The sequence below is a fragment of the Gracilinanus agilis genome, chromosome 4, assembly GCF_016433145.1.
Source record: "Gracilinanus agilis isolate LMUSP501 chromosome 4, AgileGrace, whole genome shotgun sequence".
NCBI lineage: Eukaryota > Metazoa > Chordata > Mammalia > Didelphimorphia > Didelphidae > Gracilinanus > Gracilinanus agilis.
The window spans coordinates 190,219,057-190,234,757 of NC_058133.1; the positions used below are offsets into that span (position 1 = coordinate 190,219,057).

At 43.3% G+C, this 15,701-nt stretch overlaps 1 protein-coding gene across 1 annotated transcript in view; it reads left to right on the plus strand.

Annotated features, from left to right (window-relative positions):
- The first annotated feature begins 151 nt into the window (after positions 1–151).
- Positions 152–15,701, plus strand: part of P3H4 (prolyl 3-hydroxylase family member 4 (inactive)) — a 17,830-nt gene continuing 2,280 nt past the window's right edge. Inside the window, exons 1-6 of the mRNA XM_044673914.1 lie at positions 152–622; positions 2,419–2,568; positions 2,741–2,912; positions 7,209–7,337; positions 8,149–8,294; positions 9,987–10,070. Coding sequence (XP_044529849.1) covers positions 152–622; positions 2,419–2,568; positions 2,741–2,912; positions 7,209–7,337; positions 8,149–8,294; positions 9,987–10,070 — 1,152 coding nt within the window. The remainder of the gene's footprint in view (positions 623–2,418; positions 2,569–2,740; positions 2,913–7,208; positions 7,338–8,148; positions 8,295–9,986; positions 10,071–15,701) is intronic.

Consider the following 15,701-nt stretch of genomic DNA (forward strand, 5'->3'; position numbering starts at 1 on the left):
TAAGCCAGGCACTAAGACCCAGCTGGCCTGCCCCTCTCCTCTTCCCTGACCAATCCCCCACATCTCCACCCCTTCCCCCACCTCCCAACCCCTTCTTCAGCATCTGGAGGCCAGGGCCCTCAAGGAGCCAGTGGGACTCTGGGCTTGGGGCATGGGGCAATCGTGGGGGCTGCTTCTTCTCCTGGCCGGCAGTGTGTGGGCACAGTATGAGAAATATAGTTTTCGGGGCTTCCCCCCTGAGGATTTAATGCCTTTAGGCTCAGCCTATGCCTATGCTCTGGAGCTGTATGAGGGTGAGAGCTGGAAGGAGAGTGCCCGATACCTGGAGGCATCACTGAGGCTGCACAGGCTGCTCCAAGACAGTGAAGCCTTTTGCCATGCCAATTGTAGCAGTACCAGGTCCTCTGGGGAACAATCCCCAACCTGGGGGACCAAAGAAGAGCTGGAGAAAGAGTGGGGCCGGGAGCTATGGTTTTTTGGGCAGGTATTGGATCGGGCAGCCTGTCTGAGGAGGTGCAAGAGGACACTGCCAGCTTTCCAGGTGCCCTACCCACCTCGACAGCTGCTCAAGGACTTCCAGAGCCGGCTGCCATATCAGTATCTGCATTATGCCCTATTCAAGGTAAGTGTCTTCTTTCCCATCTTTTTCCAGTCCCAGGCTCTGCTCTCTCCACATCTTAAGTGCTTACTATGTTCCAGGCGTGAGGACTCATCAGTCCCTTTCCCCCTTCCCTTAGTATCTCCCAAATCTCTACTTCTTTCTTGAATCGATCCCATTGCCCTTGTTCCTGTCCTGTTTCTCATCTTCTATTCCTCTTCTCCAGGGACCTCCTTTCTTCCCCGATATTTCCTGTCTCTCACTTCCCCAGTAGGCTCTCATCTTTCTTTTCCTCTCACCTGGACTATTACAATAGGCTTCTAACTGGCCTTCCTGCTTTGAGGAAGCAGCTCTTCTTGAGAGGTCTACCTTCTGTTCAAAGCCAAAGTGGCATTCTCAAAGTACATCTGCTCCTATCATCTCCCTTGCTCAGAAGGCTCCAGTGGCTCCCTATTATCTCTAGGATTAAAAGTCGACTCTTTCATTTGACATTTAAAATCCTTTCCCAAGGAAGTGTTAGGTGGCTCAATGAATTGAGAGCCAGGTCTAGAAACTGGAGGTCCTCAGTTCAAATCTGACCTCAGATATTTCCTAGTGGTGTTACCCTGAGCTAGTCACTTAACTCCTATTTGCCTAACCTTTACCAACGTTTTGTCTTGGATGCAACACACAGTATTAATTCTAAGGTAAGAGTTTTCAAAAAGAAATCCTTTCCTATAAGGCTTCTACCCGCCTTTCTAGACTTATTACACATTTTCCTTTTTGGTTCAGTCAGATTCATTTACTTGCTATTCCTGGCATTAAATAACATTCCATCTTCCTTCATTGTGCCTTTTACCCAGGCTGACCCCTGGGCCTGGAATTCATTTTCTCCTCACCTTCAATTTGTTAAATCCTTGGCTCCCTTCAGAGTGCAGCTCAAGTTCTACTTCCCATATGAGGCCTTTTCTTACCCCAGAAGCTACTTTGTTTTTATTTCTACATAGACTTGTTGTTTCGCTCAGATAGAAGGGAAGCTCCTTGAGGGTCAGGGCAATTTTAGTTTTGGCTTTCTGTCTCCAGAGCTTAACATAGTATCTGAGCCAGTTGTTATTTTGTTCAGTTATTTCAATTGTATCTGAATTCATGACCCCATTTGGGGTTTTCTTGGCAAAGATACAGGATGGGTTTGCCATTTCCTTTTCATTTGACAGAAGAGAAAATGGAGGCAAATAGGGTAAAGGGACTTGCCTTGGGTCACCTAGCTAGCAAGGGTATGAGGCCAGATTTAAACTCTGGAAGAAGAGTCTTCCTGACTTCAGGTCTGTTCACTGCATCATCTAGCTGCCCCTGTTAAGTAGTAAATCCTTATTAAATATGTACAGATGAATCGATTTCTTCCCTTACTGTGTTTCTCTACCCTAGGATTCTCCAACTCCTACCCCTCTCTCCCTGTTCCTCCCAGCCCCTGTCTTGGCCCATTATTGCACCTTCTCCCCACTGATCCCTTCACCATTTCCCCCCAGTGTTCCTAGTTCCCTTTCCCTGCTAGAATGAGATTTGTGTTCAGGGAATGTAAGGACCTCTCCTTCTGGGGAGCAAGTAGGCATCTCAGTGGATTGAGAGCCAGACCTAGAGACAGGAGGTCCTGGGTTCAAATCTGACCTCACACTTCCTAGCTGTGTGACTGAGCAATTCTTCCTAGAACCAACACACAGCATTGATTCAAAGATAAAAGATGTGTTTAAAAAAAAAAAAAAAAAGAACCTCTCCTTCCTTATTCTTCCCCAAAAGTTCAAGCGATCCCTTTATTCTGATCCTTTGTCTCCCATTCTATCTAGTCTAACCAACTGGAGAAAGCAGTGGCTGCTGCTTACACTTTCCTGCAAAGGAACCCCAAGCATGAGATGACCACCAAATACCTTAACTACTACAGGGGACTGCTGGATGTGGATGAGTACCTTACTGACCTGGAGGCCTACCCCTATGAGGTGGGAGTTCATGGGTGGGAAAAAGAAGAGGGAGGGAATCTGGAAGGTGGGTGAAATTGGTGGGAAAAAAAGGAAAGGACTGGGAACTGGGCTTGGAATGGAGCCTTCCTCCACAATCTCAAGGTTTGTCAGAAGGCTGGGGTTTGATTCCCCCAAATATGTCCTCTCTCAGGCAGTGTTTGTCCAGGCTGTGAAGCTCTACAATAGTGGTGATTTCCGCAGCAGTGTTGGGGATATGGAGCGAGCTCTTGCTGAGTATCTCACTGTCTTTGCCAATTGCCTGGCTGGTTGTGAGGGGGCCCACGAGCTCTCAGACTTCAAGGACTTCTACCCAGCTATTGCAGGTACCCTGCTACTTCCTCTTATTATTATTCTGCAAGTTGTCAGGTTTTCCCCCTTGAATCATTCCCCTCCCCTACCATGGATCCCAATATCCCCAATGAAGGGACCCCTTAGAAACTGCCCCACCTTGAAACCCTGCTAAAAACCTCCTCTCCATAGGAGATTCTCCCCACCAGCCTTGATTTCTTGATTTCAGTTCAATAAATCTTCAATAATTATTTACTGTATGTAAGGCATCATCCTAGGTGCTAAGGATGTGGAGAGAGAGAGAAAAAAGAAACAATGCCGGCCCTTGAGGAGTTTATATTCTATTGGGGAGGAGAATAAAGTATGTATACAAGTAATAAAATGCAAATAGGAGTTCTTAACTTGGAGTCCATGAACTTTTGTTGCTGTTCCAATTACATGTAAAAACAATTTTAAACATTCATTTAAATTTTTTTTTGAGTTCCAAATTCTCTCCCTCCTTCTTTCCTCTCTTTCCCATTGAGAAGGCAAATGCTTTTATATAGGTTATACATGTGCAGTCATGCAAAATACATTTCCATGTTAGTCAAAAAACAAAAAAAGAGTAAAAAAATAAAGAATAAAAAAAAATAGTATGCTTCTATCTGCATTCACACTCCATCAGTTCTTTCTCTGGAGGTGAATACATTTTTCATCATAAGTCTGGCATTATCTTGGATCTTTGTGTTGCTGACATTAGCTAAGTCATTTGTAGTCGAACATCTTATGATATTGCTGTTATTGTGGACAATGTTCTCCCAGTTCTGCTCACTTCACTTTGCATCAGTTCGTATAAATCTACCCAAGTTTTTTTGAACTCCTGCTCACCATTTCTTGTAGCACAATAATATTCTATCACAATCATATACCACAACTTGTTTGGCCATTCCCCAATTGATGAGCATCCCCTCGATTTCCAATTCTTTGCCACCACAAAAAGAGCAGCTATAAATATTTAAGTACAAGTAGGTCCTTTTCCCTTTTCTTTGATCTCTTTGGGATACAGACCTAGTAGTAATATTACTGAGGCAAAATGTACATAGCCCTTTGGGCATACTGTGAACTTAAAAAAAATTGTTGCATTTCCATAGGATTGATTTCCTTTCTAATTCTGTTTTTTTTTTTTTTTGTAATTTTGGGCATTTAAAATATTTTCTTGGAGAAGGGGGCATAGACTTTACCAGACTGCCAATGGGTTCTATAACCCCCAAAAGGTGAAGAGCACCTATCCTACGGCAATGAAGACTGAAATCCACACATGCCTTTCCATCGTGGTCCTAGTCATAAGTTTGCCAGAGTCAATCATTCATTAGTTAAACACTTACTGTGTGCTAAGCACTAGGGATACAAGAATAGTCCCTGCCCTCAAAGAGCCCACCTTCTAACAGGGGAAACCACAAGTAAATAATCAGGTCCATGGAAGATATACACAGTAGATAGAAAGTAATCGAATAAAGAAAACACTCTCAGTTAGGGAGACTATGAAAACTTTCTGAAGAAGTTGGGATGTTTGAACTTTTTAGTTTTTTAACTGAGTCTTAAATGAAACAAGAGAAATGAATAGAGGAGGGCATTCTAGGGATGGGGGGCAGTCATTGAATATATATATATATATATTTTTTATATGGAAGGGAGGCAGCTAGGTGGCTCCTCAGAGACCTAGGAGTATCCAAAGAGAAAAGAACCTAGGAGGTCCTAGGTTCAAATGTGGCCTCAGATACTTCCTAGCCTTGTGACCCTGGGTAAGTCACTTTACACCAAATGCCTACCTCTTACTGCTCTTCTGCCTTGGAATTGGTATTGGTATGGTTTCTAAGATAGAAGTCTGAGTTTAAAAAAAAAGAAAAAGAAAAGAAAATGTATGGAGTTAGGTCACTTAACCCCCATTGCCTAGCTTTTACCACTCTTCTGCCTTGAAACTAATATATAGTATTGATTATAAGACAGAAGGTGAGGGTTTTTAAAAAAGAGAAAGAAAGAAAGAAAATATATGGGAAGGACAGCACAGTAGATAGAGCATCAGGTCTGGAGTCAGGGAGACCTGGGTTCAAATGTGACCTCAGACACTTCCTAGCTGTGTGACCCTGGGTAAGTCACTTTATACCAAATGCCTACCTCTTACTGCTCTTCTGCCTTGGAATTGATATTGGTATGGTTTCTAAGATAGAAGACTGGTTTAAAAAAAAAGAAAAGAAAATATACAGAGTTAGGCGATGGGGTATTACATTTGAGAAACCACAAGCAGGGCAATGTAATTGGCTTGTAGAGTTCATGAGGGGAATAAAGTGTGAGAACATTGGAAAGGGAGGAAGGAGTCAGATTGTGGTGGACTTTGATGATGAAGTAGTTATATTTGATCCTGGAAGCAATAGGTGGCTCCTGTAGTTTAATGAGTGGTGGTAGGAGATGTGTGTGTGTGTGTGTGTGTGTGTGTGTGTGTGTGTGTGTGTGTGTGTGTGATGAAAAATCACTTTTGCAGATGAGTGGAAGACAGATCCAAGTGGGGAAAGATGAAGCAAGGAGACCAAAAGGGAGGACATTACAATAGCTCAGGAGAAAGGTGGTGAGGAGCTGACATACAGTGATGGTTATCTGAATAGAGAGGAGATGTATAGGAGAGGTGTTGGGAGAGTAGATTGAGATATGTGCAGGAGTCAGGGATATCAAAGGAATTTCCGGACTGAGTGATTGGGAGGATAAAGAAATGTGGAAGTTCAGAAGAAGGGAGGGTTTTCGGGGAAAGAGAGAATTTTATTTTGTAAGTATTGAGTCAGAGATTTCCAAAAGGCAGCTGGAGGTTCAGGACTGCACCTCAGGAAGAAGATAAGGGCTAGTTATATAGATCTGGAAGTTACTTACAAAGCAATGATAATTGAACTCATGTGGGCTGAGGAGGCCCCCAGTTAATACAGTATTGAAGAGGAAGAGAAAGGGGCCCGGGACAAAGCACTTGAGGATACCTATGGTTAGTGGGCATGGCATGAATCAGAGACAGGAGGAGAGCTGGGAAAGCCATGTATTGAAAAGAATATGAGGACTGAGGGAGCAGCTGGGTAGCTCAGTGGATTGAGAGTCAGGCCTAGAGATGGGAGGTCCTAGGTTCAAATCTGGCCTCAGACACTTCCCAGCTGTGTGACTCTGGGCAAGTCACTTGACCCCCATTGCCTACTCTTACCACTCTTCCACCTAGGAGCCAATACACAGAAGTTAAGGGTTAAAAAAAAGGGGGGGGCAGCTGGGTAGCACAGTGGATTGAGAGCCAGGCTTAGAGACGGGAGGTCCCAGGTTCAAATCTGGCCTCAGATACTTTCCAGCTGTGTGGCCCTGGGCAAGTCACTTGACCCCCATTGCCCACCCTTACCACTCTTCTGCCTTGGAGCCAATACACAGTATTGGCTCTGAGACAGAAGGTAAGGGTTAAAAAAAAAAAAAGAATATGAGGACTGAGAAAAAGCCATTATATTTGGCAATTAGGAGCTCACTGGTACCTTGAGAAAGAGCAGTTTCAATTGAGTAAGATTTGAATCAGACTGCAAAGGATTTAGAATTGAGTGAGAAGATAGGAAGTAGAGGCACTTATTTATAGAAGGAGTTTCAAGGAAATTAGCTGAAAAAGGGAGGTGAGATGCAGGACAATAGCTTAGCAGGGATGGTAGGAACAAGTGAAGGTTTCTTTTGGGGAGAGGCATGGAGGTGTTTGTAGGAGAAGATTGATGATGAGAGAATGGGGATGATAGTGGGGCCAATCCACTAGAGAAGATGAGATGGGATGATATCCATGTTGGAAGGTTGGCTTTGATAAGAAGGGCCACCTCTTCGTGTGAGCCTGGAATGGATGGTGAAATAGACGTCAGGGGCAGATGTCTAAGGGATGTGAGATAAGGAGGGAGCTCTTGATGAATGGACTCGCTCTTGGGGATGCCAGTGGAACACAAGGGTTCGGTACCAGTTATCTCTCCCTCTTATCACATGATCAGCCTATCTTCTTTTTTGATCATGCATTTATTCAGTGATCTTTGTGGTGACTTGGTTACAAAATAATACAAAATATTTTCTAGGGAGAGAGAATGTAGGAAGTGGCTACAGATCTGCTTAGGAATGGTCACAACCTTCATGATACCATCTGAGAATCCTTGAAACTCCCTCAGACTACCAGAACTCCTGATTTTTTCTCCAGGGCTCTTGTTGGATGTTACATTCCAAAGGATGGGAGCAATCTAGGGTTGGGGCAGATGAAAGGCTATCCTGTCTTATTTGCCCTTCTCCCATCCCCATCTCCTCCCACTCCCCAGACCGTTTTGCAGAATCTCTTCAGTGTAAAGTGGACTGTGAGGCCAACCTAACCCCCAATGTGGGTGGCTACTTTGTGGACAAATTCGTGGCTACAATGTATCACTACCTCCAGTTTGCCTACTACAAATGTAAGTTTTTCTAGGAGGTAAGAAGGGAAGATGGGAAAGATGGGTGCAAGCCATTGATGTTGGAGATTGGGGCCCCTAAAGAAGGGTGGATCCATATGTTCAAGGATGGGGGATTGACACCCACAAAGAGAAGAATGGGAAAGGAGTAGGGTGCAAGTATTTGAGAATGGAGAATTGCTAAGTTTCCTTCCTTGAAAGGATTAACATAAAAATGTTTTATGTAATTTCTCATGTAAAATCTTTATCAGGTTGCTTTCTCTCTCAGTGAAGGAGGGAAGAGAATGAGAAAATTCAAGTCTCAAATTTAAAAAATAATGTTAAAATTGTTCTTCCATGCAATTGGAGAAAAAAATCAGATGTCAAATAAGAAAAAAAAGAATGAGGAATTGGGGTCTGCAAAGAGATGTATAGCAGGAGATGGGGAAGAATGGGGAAGGTCTTGGTAGGTACAGGAATAGAGGGAACTTGGGGACAGGAACAGTTTGGGGCACACTTAGGAGAGGATCAAGGCAGCCTGAGAAGGGGGAAAGAAGGGAGACTGAGGCTCAGAAGGACAGGAAGAGAGAGTAGGGTTGTTGGTGAGGGATGAGAAGAAGGTTGAACAGAAGAAAATGGCCCCTGAATGAGGAGAAAGTCACAGAGGAGTTCTAGAGTCAGGAAGGGAGAAGGATACCGAAATGAAAGATGGGATTGGGGAAATCTTGTCCTGGAAGAGATGAGCATTGGGAGAGGAGAGGAGAGGAGGGAGGAGATTGTTCCCAAACGTGGGCGAGGGCATGGTTCCCCCTTACTCGTATCTCTATTTTCCTAGTGAATGATGTGCGCCAGGCTGCCCGAAGTGTGGCCAGCTACATGCTTTTTGACCCTGCAGACAACGTAATGCAACAGAACTTGGTGTATTACCGATTTCACCGAGAGCGATGGGGGCTGCAGGAGGAAGACTTCCAGCCCCGGGAGGTGGGGCTCACTTATGGGTCACTTTCATGTTATTTGGTTTGAGATGTTTTTTGAGGAACAATCCTGACTTCAACGGCCTTCACTCCCATCCCTGCCTGGGTTGAGCCGTGCCCATTAGGGTTCCTTTAGCCTTGATCCCTGGAGGTGGGAAAGCTGTGGCAAGGTCGAGATCAGCTAACCTACTTGCAGTTATCACCCCCCCCATCCCCAGGACTTCAGGCTAGTGTTGTGCTATCCCCATCCTCCTTTTCAAGCAGGCCCCAAAGTTAGCTGCTGGCCTTCTCTCCCATAGCCTCAGATCTCAGAAGAGTCTAGTTCAGATGCTCGGCCCATTGTACAGTAGACATAGTGACAGCTTTGAAGTCAGAGAACACTAGGTTCAAATTCTGCCTTTGGTACTTACTGGCCAATTCCCCTTGCTGAACTTTGGTCACTCCCTCCCCTGAGAAGAGGTAGAAGGATCAGATGGCCTCTAAGTTCTCTTCAAGCTCTAAGCAGATCAAGAGCTGGAAGGGACCTTAGAGTCCATCTGGTCTCTCCCCATTTTCAAATGAAGTTAAGGGACATGAGGAAATCCAGGGGAAGTTATAGGACTTGTCCAAGGTTACTCTAGTGGTAAAAATCAGAGATGGGATTTGAACCCTGGACTTCTAACACTGGGTGGGCAGCTAGGTGGCAAAATGGATAGAGTGCTAGGACTGGAGTCAGAAAGACTCATCTTCTGGAATTCAAATCTAGCTTCAGACATTCGCTAGCCGTGTGACCCTGGGTAAGTCACTTCATCCTATTTGCCACATTTCACCTGTTTACCTCAGTTTCCTCATGTAGAAAATGAACTGGAGAAGGAAATGGCAAACCACCCCAGTATCCTTGTTAAGAAAACTTCAAAGAAAAAGAAAAAAATGTATACTAAAAAAAAAAGAATATGTACAGAAAAAAAGCTTATGGATCTTCAGAGATCAGTCTAGTAGTGACCTTCCAACTTGGCATTTTGTAATAAACTCTTTAGGATTCTTTAAAAAAAACAAACAAACAACTTCAAATGGGGTCAGGGACAATTAAATATTCCTGAACAGGGGGCAGCTAGGTGGTTTGGTAGGTTGAGAGCCAGGTCTAGAGATGGGAGGTACTGGGTTCAAACCTGACCTCAGACACTTCCTAGTTGTGTGACCCTGGGCAAGTCCTTCACCCCCATTGTCTAGCCTTTATTGCTCTTCTGCCTTGGAACCAATACAGAGTATTGATTCTTTTTTTTTTTTTAACCCTTAACTTCTTTGTATTGGCTCCTAGGTGGGAGAGTGGTAAGGGTGGGCAATGGGGGTCAAGTGACTTGCCCAGGGTCACACAGCTGGGAAGTGTCTGGGGCCAGATTTGCAGAGTATTGATTTTAAGATGGGAAGGTAAGGGTTTTGATTAGAAGGGGGAAAAAAAAAAAGTAAAAACCCAATTGAGTAACAACAACTTTCCACCTCAGAGCTGGTGCCTTTTTTAGTCTACCACATGGGCTCCCTTAAGAGAAGGGAGTCTGGCACCCAGCAGACAATAGGCAACATCCCCCTGAAGCACAATAAATGTGGGCTTCATGGAGAAGGCAGCAATCGAGAATGTGTAGCTGGAGTACGTTTGGCTCCAAGTGCAAATGAGGTATAAATCTGTCATGCAATGTTCCAGTCACCTTCTTCCTCACTCCAGGAAGCTATGCTCTACCACAACCAGACTACCGAACTCCGGGAGCTGCTAGATTTTGCTCGTTTATATCTGCAAGCAGATGATGAGGTGAGTGCTCTGCTTCTTCCTAATCCTGGGTGGAAGAAGGAAGGGTGCATGCGTGTGTTCCTGTGAGGTATCGTCCAAGAGCTCTACCCCATTTAAGCAGAAACTGCATTGCTTCGTGACCTTGGACAAGTCACTTGACCCCCATTGCCTAGCCCTTACTGCTCTTCTACCTTAGAACCAATACTCAGTATTGATTCTAAGATGGAAGGGTTTAAAAAAAAATCCACTTTCCTCATTTCACATAGAAATTTTTAGTCAGCATCCACATGGTACGGCATAGAGCAAGTGACTGGGTTTGAATCCCAGCTCCAATCGTGACTAGTCATAGGCAAGTCCTTCATCCTTTCTGACTTATCCTGTGTCCTTTTCTGTTGACCCATCTCATAGGGTTCTTAGGAGAAAAACACTTTATAAGCTCTATAAATATGTTGTTGTTGTTGTTGTTGTTGTTGTTGTTGTTTACCCTATATGGGGCAAAATCATATTTGTACACTCTTTCCTCTCACAAACTCCCTGTAGCACCTCCCTGCCAATCCTCATCTTCTGCTTTTTCAGACATTGAGTTTTCATGTAGTCCCGGATGAGTCAGCCTAAGAGAAGAGCAGTCTGGGAAACTTCTTCCTACTAAGTAACTTGACAATGCTATTCATTTGGATTCACAGTTTTTAAAATTAAATTCATTTGTTTTGGTGAATAAAAATTAATGTTTTTTCTTTCCTACTTCTTGGTCCTTAGACCCACTGCTCACCAAGTGGAAAAAAAAAAAAGTAAAATCCTTTTAACAAATATATAGAGTAAAGCAAAGCAAATTTCCACAGTGGTTATGTTCCAACAATATGTGACTTAATCTGCACCCTGATTCTGCCACTTCTCTTAGGAAGAGGGTAACATACTTCATTCATTATGAGTTCTTTGGAGTTGTGATCAGTCATTGCCTTGATGGGAAGTCTGAAGTCTTCTAAAGTAGTTTAATGTTGTTGTTATAGTATAAATTGTTCTCCTAGTTCATGCTCCCTTCACTCTGCATCAGTTCAGACAAATCTTCTCATATATCTCTGAAAGACTAAGACTTACTTAACCCTTGAAGTTTATATAGTTTATAAAGTGACTTGTAGTTTAAAAAATAACTTTATAGTTTAAAAAAAGGATCCTAGGGAAAGGACAGCACTTGACTTCAAGAAGTGAGGTTTCATTGTTGCTATGCTTGGGATTTCAAGTCTGTGTGGGAGTGCTTTTTGAAAAACTGTGTGTGTATGTGTGTATTTTTAAAAAATTTCTTGTTTAGTTGTTTCCAACTGTTTGTGACCACATATGGAGTTTTCTTGACAAAGATGCTGGAACGATTTACCATTTCCTTCTCCAGATCATTTTACAGATGAGGAAACTGAGGTAGACAGAGTTAAGTGATTTGTTCGGAGTCACACTGAACTAGGAAGTGTCTGAAGCCATATTTGAACTCCAGAAGATGAATTTCCCTGATTTTCAGGCCCATCAATCTATTCACTGTGCTATCTAGTTGCTCCCTGTGGGAGAGCTTTTGAAGGCTTTTTTGCCATACTCCACCATCCCAGGGACCTCGAGGGAGGGAACCCCAGAAAAATGGTGCTCTATCCCTAGAGCTAGCAGTCTCCTAACATTTTTTTTAGTCCTGCTGATTTGTGGTCCACAGCTGCTTAGGCAAAAATATCTTTCTGCTGTTACTGCTGCCAGTCTCTCATCTTCATTCACCTCAGCCTACTACTTCACTAGTTCCCCTGACCTCTTCTTCCATTGCACCTTTCATCTTAGACCTTCTCCTCTCATTCTTTCCATTTTCTTGAATTCAAGGAAACTTGGCTGTCCCAGAAGGCAGTGTGGCCCTGGCCATCCTCTCTAGTATTCACTAAATAGACATTCTCTCATGGCTGTCCACTTTTCTGTCTCCTAACCAGGAGCATGTAGAGGAATATCACTTGCTCCCCATCTTCACTTTCAGATCATCTCCCAGCTGATATCACACAACAACTTCTCCTCCTTTGAGATTCATGCTGTCTAGAGATATCACTCTATAAAGATCTGAGTGCCCATCATCCGACAACCCCCAGGTCATTTTCCTTCCTTTCTCATCGAGTTAAAGACCTGACTCACAGCCTCCTTCTGTGGCCCAACCCCCGCTTCTATTTTTATTATCTTTCGTATTCTGTATACATGTTGATGTCCCTTCAGATGCCTTGGAGTCCCAGTTTATCAGTCTTTTTCATTTCCATGGCCTTTATCTTCACTCTGCCTCAGCCACACTCAAGGATGATTGTGACCATTCATCTTGTCATAGTCCAAAGTTTTTTCCCCTTCCATCATACAGAAGCGAACAATTCTTCTATCTCATTATATTTTATTTTCCTTCCTTCCAACTCCTTAGTCCTTGGCAATTGGATTTCCAGCCTCACCACTTAAGTGAAATTCCCCCACATTACCGAATTTTTTTCTTTTGTCTTTATTTTTATGTGTATTTCTTGTATATAGCAAGCTGCTGGATTTAAAAAAAAAATCCATTCTGATACTCTCATTTTATTGGATTGTTTGATCCATTTTGATTTAAGGTTGTGATTGTTTCCCCTCCTTTTTAGAACTTATTTGATGTCATCTCAAGTCATTTCTTTGTTTCACTGCTTATTTTTCTTTGTAAATCCATTACTTTCTCTCTGAGAGTACTTTATTTGAAAAGAATTTATCTTCTAATTTCTGTACCCTGTTGTTTCTTTGAGAGCTCTGATTTCTGACTCAACGTTTAATGTCTTCTTTTAACAACCGTACTTTTTTTTAGCCATCATGGAACATTTTGCTATTCCTCGATGCTTTCCAGGCCGTCCACACAGGATTCTCTTTTTCACCAACTATTTCAATTCATTTTCCTTCAGAGTATATTTTGTTCATTGCGCTTTGGCCTCTCTGAGTTTTGACTCATTTTTCTTTCTGTTTTTATGAGCTTCTCTGTTACTTTATATGCTTATGAGCTGGGTTTTTAATTAGATTTTTCTCTTTTAGACTTCTGGTCTTTTAACCTTACTCTCGTCTTCACGGTCATTTGCTTCTGGTTTTCCTCCCCTTTCCCATACTACACAGATACTCGGAGACTGGACATTCTCAGTCTCCTGGTGTTGAAGGAAACTCCTGGGAGAGAGGCCTGGACCAGCTAGGCTTCCGGTCCCTTTCCTTCAGGTAGGGAAGCTCTTTCTCCCTTAGTTGGCTCCGCTTCAAAGCACCAACACCCATATCTTTCACCTCCTCCCTTCTTGCTCTTCCTTTCCTTTGTATGGTAAAGAATGAGCATCTGCTGTCTCTTGTGGGATGGTGTTCAGGTTGAGTCACTGTTATTGAGGGACTGAGCAAGGACTCCCCCATTGCTGAAGCACTAGCCTACAAAATTGCCTGGACGGCTTGAACCCTGGGACTGAAGTGGGTTGGAGTAGGGGACACGGAGTGGAAAGTCTGAAGTGTTCAGATTCGAATGTTCTCTCATGATTTTGTTTCTGCCTTTTAACTCTGTTCAGTGTTTCTGTCTTTTCGCTTTTGGGATTCAGCTTTGCTTACACTCAGGCCATAATTCCTTTTTAATGAGGTTTTGGAATGGCAGAGGTTTGTGGAAAACAACTCCATCGTCGTGCCAATCTTGTGATCTCTCCCAAGCATGTCCTGTGTGCTAAACCTGATGCCTTTTTCTCATTCTTTATTCTTTTAGGTTCTCTGCAGCACTTGACACTAGGAAATCTCCTTTCGTTCTTGATACTCTCTCTTCCCTTTTTTGTTTTTGAACCCTTAACTTCTGTCTTGGAATCAACACTGTATTGGTTTCAAGGCAGAAGCACGGTCAGGGCTGGCCAATGGGGGTTAAGTGACTTGCCCAGGGTCACACAGCTAGGAAGTGTCTGAGGTCACATTTGAACCCAGGACCTCCCATCTTTAGGCCTGGCTCTCAATCCCTAGCTGCCCCCTCTCCCTGAGTTTTTATAACCCTTTCCCATCTGGTTAGCTGCCTCCCTATTGGACTACTCCTTTTTAACTGTCCTCTGCCCCCGTAGGAACCCACTATCTGTGGAGGCAGCCCATCCTTCTTTTGTTGTTGTTGAATTGTATCTAACTCTTTCTGACCCCGTTTGGGGTTTTCTTAGCAAAGATACTGGTATAGCTTGTCATTTCCTTCTCTAGCTCATTTGCAAACAGGGTTAGGTGACTTGCCCAGGGTCGCATAGCTAGGAAGTATTTGAGTTGCATTTGAACTCAGGAAGGGGAGTCTTCCTGATTTCAGGTCTGGCACTTTATCCACTGTGCCACCTAGTCCCTCCATTCTTTCTAAAAGAGCTTTCAGGCACAGTGGGTGGGTGGGTGGGGGGTAGGGAAAGGGTTGGGGAAGGGGGTGTGTTTCAGTAGATAAGAGAGCCAGGCCTAGAGAGGAGAGGTCCTGGGTTCAAATTTGGCCTCAGATACTCCTGTGTGACCTTGGGCAAGTCATTTCCCCCCAATTGCCCAGCCCTTACCATAGATAGTCTCAATTCTAAGACAGAAGATAAGGGTTTTAAAAATATATATAAAACTTAGCCAGCCTCTTATCTGTTTCCTGAGCTGAAGATCTAAATTTCTGGCTATACTTAACATGTCCACAACTCAACTCATCATCTTTCCCCCAAATTTGCCTCTCTGCCAACTCTTCTATTTCTGATGATGGGGCCAATAGGCTCCCGAGTTATGCAGATTCAATCCCTGCATCATCTACTTGTTCCTATCACTTATTTTGAATGTTCAATTAATGAAAACATGACCCTATGCATAGAGCACTGGCCACAGAATCTAGAAGTCATGGGTTCTAATTCTGCCTTAAATACTTAGTAGCTGTGTGATCCAACGGATATCACAACTTCTGTGTCTTAGTTTCTTCATCCATTAAATGGGGTGAATCAGGTTATTATGAGGATTGAATTAGATTATATATTGCACATGTGTCAATATATATATTGAAGAGGATAAAATTAGACATAAATAAGGCACTTTATGAATCTAAAAAAATACATAAAACTAAAAAAACTTTTTAACAATTGAAATAAGACAACTATCATGTTCCCCCTGGCTCTTCTTTTCTCCAGGCTAACTGTGCTCCATTACCATCTGATTCCAGTCTACCTTTGCAATCTTATGTATGGCACATCAGTCTCCTTGACTAACTCTAAATTCCAGTGGAACTGACCTACTTTCTGCTTCTGGAACTCAGCACTCTGTCTCCCAGAATATATTCCTTATCTCTGCCTCTTCACTTCTCCAAAGCTTCCTCAGTTTATGTGCTTTCTTCTATGGGAAATCTTCACAGATTATCTTACTTGTCTGCTTGCTGTCCCTCCTTCTTCGGATTAGCATGTATATGACTAGATGTTGACATATGAGTATCCCCTAGGATAAAATGTAAGCAACTCCAGGACAAGGACTGTTTCCTTCCTTCCATCCTTCCTTCCTTCCTTTCTCTCTCTTTCTCCCTTTCTCTGTCTCTCTCTCCCCCTCCCTTCCTTCCTTTCTTTCTTTCTTTCCTTCTTTTTTTCCTTCCTTCCTTCTTTCCTTCCTTCCTTCCTTCCTTCCTTCCTTCCTCCCTCCCTCCCTCCCTCCCTC